This window comes from Humulus lupulus, chromosome 9, assembly GCF_963169125.1.
Source record: "Humulus lupulus chromosome 9, drHumLupu1.1, whole genome shotgun sequence".
Taxonomy (NCBI): domain Eukaryota; kingdom Viridiplantae; phylum Streptophyta; class Magnoliopsida; order Rosales; family Cannabaceae; genus Humulus; species Humulus lupulus.
Window position 1 is genome coordinate 142,567,930 of NC_084801.1, and position 6,478 is coordinate 142,574,407.

Below are 6,478 nucleotides of genomic sequence, written 5' to 3' on the forward strand. Positions count from 1 at the left end.
AAATCTTCATATTTGCGATTATAAATTGGCCCTTTAGAATTCAACCACTGTACACACTCTTGGACCTCACTGTCTGACTCAGAATCTATATCTCCAATTGTTAAGCTCTTCTGAAGTGAATCCTCTGTGAGATTAATTTCAGCCACCGCTTTCTCTACCAGGTCAACTCTGAAACAGTTGTCATTGACATTTGCAAACTTTAAGGCCTTAAACACGTTGAATACTACTTCTTCGCCCTGAACTCGCAGTGTCAACTCACCTTTTTGAACATCAATCAAAGCCTGCCCAGTAGCTAAAAATGGCCTGCCCAGAATGATTGGTACATCCATATCCTCCTCCATATCCAGAACGATAAAATCAGCAGGAAAAATAAACTTATCCACCTTCACAAGAACATCTTCAATAATTCCCCGTGGATGTTTTACCGATCGATCTGCTAGTTGTAGAGTGACGGTTGTCGGTCTTGCCTCACCCAAACCCAGTCGTCTGAACACAGTTAAGGGCATCAGATTAATACTTGCTCCCAGATCACATAAAGCGTGCTTACATTCAAATTTACCAATGGTGCAAGGTATAGTAAAGCTCCCCGGATCTCTCAACTTTTGGGGCAACTTCCTCTGCAATATAGCACTGCACTCTTCAGTGAGTGCCACTGTCTCATACTCCTCCATCTTTCTTTTCTTTGACAGAATCTCTTTCATAAATTTGACATAACTAGGCATCTGCTCTAATGCTTCAGCAAATGGAATATTGATGTGCAGCTTTCTGAATACCTCTAAAAACTTAGAAAACTGTTTATTTTTCATAGCCTCTGAGGGTATGGAACTTGAACTGGCTGACTATCAACAACGGGATGACACTTGTTTGAACCCTGGTGATCTTCAGTAACCCCATTCGCTTTATTATCTGATTTCTCACCCAACTCTTCAGTCTGAACCACTGACTTTTGTACACTGGGCTGCTCCACTTGCTTACCATTCCTCAACGAAATTGCTTGACAATTCTCTTTAGGATTTACCACAGTATTACTAGGTAAATTCCCTTGCGGTCTGTTATTAAGCATGTTGGCCAACTGACCCACTTGTGTCTCAAGGTTTCGAATAGAGGATCTGGTCTCAGTCATGAATTGAGTCTGAGTATTAGTGAGGGTCAACAGGGCTGCTTGCAATTCATTAGGCTTTTCTGGTTGATCTTGTGGTCTAGGCTGGTGTGACGATGAGGCCTGATTCATAGGCTGTTGTGGCATGTGCTGCTGGTATGGCCCTTGAAACTGTGACTGTTGGCTCTGATTATTTCTCCATGAGAAATTTGGGTGATTTCTCCACCCAGGATTATAAGTATTGGAGAACGGATTCTGATAAGGCCTCTGAAAATTACCAACTGCCTGTACCTGAGCCTGATTAACTGGCATATTACCACACATGTTGGCCGCTGTACACTGTTCATATAAATGAGGCCCTCCACATATTTCACACCCTGATTGCATCTGTATAGCCTGGGCTTGAGCTGAGATCTTGTTTTGTTGCAACTGCTTTGTCAATGAAGCAACCTGAGCAGTTAAAGCAGTTATAGCATCTAATTCATGTACCCCGGCTACTTTTCTCTGTGAAGTGTCTCGTTCGGCAGGCCACTGATAGTTGTTCATAGCCATCTCCTCTAACAATTCATATGCCTCATCAGCCCCTTTACTCATGAAAGCACCACCTGCTGCTGCATCTATTATAGTGCGAGTAGTACCGCAAAGCCCATTATAAAAATTGTGGACTAACATCCACTTCTCTATACCGTGATGAGGGCATTTCCTAAGCAGGTCTTTGAATCTTTCCCAAGCATCGTACAACGACTCTCCCTCATTCTGATAGAAGTTATTGATTTCTCCCCTCAACTTAGCAGCTTTGGCAGGAGGAAAGAACTTTGAGAGAAACTTCTGAGCTAGTTCCTCCCAAGTATTGATTGAGTTGGCCTGTAGAGAAATAAGCCAACTTTTTGCCCTGTCCCTTAGTGAAAAAGGGAACAATCTCAGCCTTATTGCATCATCGCTCACCCCATTAAACTTAAACGTTGCACATAGCTCAAGGAAATTCACTATGTGCAAGTTAGGATCCTCATTGGGGAGACCACCAAACTGAACAGAAGTCTGGACCATTTGTATCATCGCCAGCTTAATCTCGAAGTTATTGGCAGTAATAGTAGGCGGCCTAATGCACGAGTGTACTCCTGTGACAGCGGGGAGCACATAATCTCTTAATGCTCGCACATTTTGGTCCTGAGCGATATGATTCTGACCATCATTGTTGTTAACCCCGTCTCTTTGGTTGGCAGCCATTGATACTTCCAACCTCTTTTTCCTTCTGTTTTGTCTGCAGGATCTTTCGATTTCAGGATTAACAGGAACAAGATTTGCAGATCCTTCACGTCGCATACAAAAGATTCACCTATTAAAACAGAATGCGACAATTTGGATTAGTTCAAATAATAAAAACAGCCAAATTAGAATAAAAATTAACTATTTTGATATTAATAGAATATCAAATCCCCGGCAACGGCGCCAAAAACTTGGTGCGATATTTTAAGGCTACGCAAGTGTACGTAATCGCTTTAGCAGTTTATTCCGGTAAGACCGGTATCGTTCCCACGGAGACTGATTTATCAATTACCAAATAATTAATTTTTTTGGTTTCTATTTGACTAATGAAAATTAGATTTGTGAATTTTTAAAACAAGAAAACAGAATTAAATAAAAATTGCAGAAATCAAATAATAACAAGAACTCAAGGATTAAATTCACCGTAAAATAATTAGGAATCCTAATCTTCTCTACTATCCACTCTATTAATCTTTAATGCAATTACTACTGAAACTCTTCTCACTGAAATGATAGGCATGCAAAAGTGTTAACTATTCGAGTTAAGAGATAGAAAACTCGACCTAATGTGAATTCCCTATATTTCTATGGTCAATTCAAACAATAGGAAGCAATGAATACAGCCATAAATCACATAAACCAATTTGATACTTTCGTTCTAAATTGAAATCTATGTCTATTCAATTTTAGCATATTCAAATCTCACTTTTCAGATTTTGATTCAAATTCATAAATCGTATGTAAAAGTTGATCAATCAATCACATACACAATGAACACAAACTAAATAGATTTCAGATGAAGAAGAAATAAGTAAATGCATTAAATCATAATAGAGTTTCAAGAGAGTCAATTAGAAAACCTAAACAGAAATTTAGTTCATGAACATGACTAAATCAAACATAAGCATAGAATTTAACATAATCAAAATCAAAAGATAAAGAAAAGAACTCTAGGTTTTTGTTTCTTCTCTAGCCTCCTTGCTTAATCTGATCTCTCCCTCTAAAAACGTCATTAAAGAAACTTTTATAGACCCTAATTCATTTTTGCATGAAAAGACACCTTTACAAGCCTATTTATTCCGTCTAGACCAATATGACCCAATCTCAAGTGCTACATATATGTTTCACTATCGGAATCAGTTTAATAGATTTAGGATTAGCTGTTTTTGAATAATTCAAAATTATAAAAAATTTGTCATTCATTATAAGTATGTAATCTTTGTTTATCCCAAAGCATTTGCATAACAAGTAAATAAATAATTTCTTTAAATAATAACTACTTTATTAATAAAAGAAATAAATGTTATGCAAAAATAGAAATAAGTTTCCAAACATTAATAATCAAAATTACTAACAATAAACTAAATTTCTAGACTGTAGTTTTCTTTGTTTAAAGAAATCTAAAATTTCTAAAACAAAATAAAGAAATTTAAATTGTTCAACTAACAATAAATTACTAAATAAAAACTACTCTCCAACTTCTCTAGCTCCTTACTTGCTACCAAAATCCTCATCAGTCTCTTCCTCCTTTTTAGGGTTCTGATTCTGCAAAAGGAAAGACAAATGAAAAATAGATTAGTGGCATATATTTTTGAATCTACTATCCAAAAATTTGAATCTTATATTCATTGTATTTGAATCTTTTATTCAAATTTGAAAAATATATGTAAATCTTATTTACCTTTTTCGTTTGATATAAACGATGACACTCAGCAAAGACTTCATTTGTCATTGCTTGCCACATCTCATGTGCTGAGTCATAGTGTATATATTTTTCCTTTGTTTCGTCAGGCATGGTTGAAAGCATGCAATAACGTGCCAACCGATCGTATTTAATCTAATTTGCATATTTTTCTTTTGCTTCATAGCTAGTACCCAGAGGTGGTTATGTTGGAGGTTTTTCACAGACTGTTGACATCATCTTCTTATAAGAAAAAATGGTCAACATGCCTCGAAACCAGTGTTGCATTTTTTAGGTTCAAAAACCAAGGATTTGAGAAAGGCATCGGTGTGTGATTCACCAATAGACATTTTGCTGGTAATAAATAAATACAAAAAATATTATTATATTTAGAAAAATAAATATCAAAGTTTTCAAAAATTAAACGTGATGCATGAGCACAATTAAAACACATAAAATAAAGATTAATTTCCACGATAAAATTTTCTAACAATTAAAGTGCCGCCTTAGGGTCAGTCAAATTAATTTTAGAGAATTTATAAGACATTCTTATCTTTATTGTTTAATACTTAAAATAACTCTTTATTTTCTCTTTTAAACATTAAAGTACCGCTTAGTTTGGTCAAGTTATGATTATCCACTGCACGAGCTTAATCATAACTTTGTGAGTGTAACCCATTATTTCGGAGTTCATGACTTAACTTAGGACATGCCGCCTTAGGGTCGGTCAAGCCTAAAATACATCATTAGTTCCTATCTATGTAAGAAATACAACATTGCTATTGATATGTCTAGACACCTTCCTTGGGGGGACGAAAACAAAGCCGTCGCGAGGCGCTATTCATATCTCACGGTGTTATATTAATAATGGAGACCATGCGTTATGTTTGAGATATCAACCCTCTCCCACTCACTATTTTGAAATAAGTATTTTTAACCTAATTAATTCCAAATTAATTATAATATCTTTAAACCTTATGAACATAATTAAAATTGGAAAGAAAGCAAGTTTCTAGGTCCATATCCAATTTTAAATTACCAATCATGTTCATCTAAACTTTACTAAAAAACACTTTTACAATAAAGTTGGTTTAAAGAAAATAAGTCATAAAGACTTAAAAATTTGTGTGATATTTTACCAAGTTTTGAAGATAAAACTAAGTAATTTACATGCAATTGATTTCACAAAACAATTCATATAAACAAATAGGACAATCCTAATAATCATGCTTCTACAAATGAGATGCATGATTATGATTGTGTGGGTTTTTATGTATGGCATACAATGCATGAACATGTTATCAATCACATGAAATTAATTATTTAAATAAATAAATAAACAATAAATGTTGAACTGAGTGCTTTTGGGTATTTCTAATTTTACAACCACTTTATAAAATTAAAAATTAAAATAAAACTGCCTTGATCTCCATCGGGCTTCTTTACTTTACTGTCGATAGGATATGTGTCGTTGTTGGTCCAGAATAATAATAAGAAAACAATTTTCTAATTATTTTGATTAATTAAAACAAACTTTCAAATAATCATTATTTTTATTTTTCTTTTTAATTAAAACAACTTTTAATTAAAACTAAAATGAGTTTAAATTAAAATCTGTTATTTTGAAAAAATAAATTTTAAATAAGATATTAAAAAAAGTTTTGTTAAGAAAACAAAAATATCTCATTATTTAAATATCAAATTTCAAAATTATGATATTTAAACATTTTAAAATTTAAAAAAAAAAAGACAGATTAATTTTAGAAAAAAAAAATTATGGACCAGTCAGGCGGGGACACGTGGCGTCAAACGGGGCTAGACTGTACGGAACCGTACGGATCCGTAAGGACCCGTCCGTACAGTCCGTACGGCGTCCCCCGCAGCGGCTCGGAGGTCGGCCTCGGATGATCGGTGGCTGAATTCTGAATCCCAGGCTCCGTTCTGACTTTTGTGTGATCAGAATTACAATTTTATGGTGTCAAAAACCAAATAAAATTACATAAATCCTATGCCCTTTAATGGCTTACACAGTGATCTAATCATAAACAAATCCTAACCCAAAAACACCATACAATTAACGATTCAACATTCCCATGCATTCAATCACATTAACCCATCCATTCATTCATCAAAATAAATAAATGCATAAAGTAAACCCACACAGATTCAATATATATATATATATGTGAAGATGGCTCTGGTACCATTTGTTTGTTTTTATTTATCAAATCAGAGATTATGCGCAGCGGAACAACAATCAAATTGTTAGTTTAATCCCATAAGATTTCTAGATCTACTTCTTCACATGCATATATATATTGAATCAAAGACATGATTAGAAAAAATACCTCAGGTCCTTCCTTGCTGCTATCTTTTTGTATGGCTAAATCCTTGAGATCTCACACCAAGATCTTCCAAAATGTTCTCAACAC

The 6,478-nt window shown here is 34.5% G+C and overlaps 1 protein-coding gene across 1 annotated transcript; it reads right to left on the reverse strand.

Annotated features, from left to right (window-relative positions):
* Window positions 1-802: 802 nt before the first annotated feature.
* On the reverse strand, window positions 803-2,422 carry LOC133800114 (uncharacterized). The gene is made up of 2 exons (XM_062238085.1): window positions 1,155-2,422; window positions 803-1,049 (listed from the first exon to the last, which is right to left on the reverse strand). The coding sequence occupies exons 1-2, from the start codon at window positions 2,420-2,422 to the stop codon at window positions 803-805; spliced, it is 1,515 nt and encodes a 504-aa protein (XP_062094069.1).
* Window positions 2,423-6,478: the final 4,056 nt, after the last annotated feature.

Coding starts and splice junctions, on each gene's coding strand:
- LOC133800114 (XM_062238085.1), bottom strand. CDS start 2,422: ATGCGACGTGAAGGATCTGCAAATCTTGTTCCTGTTAATCCTGAAATC. Junction 1,050..1,154: donor AATGAATTGCAAGCAGCCCT/GTTGACCCTCAC, acceptor GCTTAATAACAG/ACCGCAAGGGAATTTACCTA.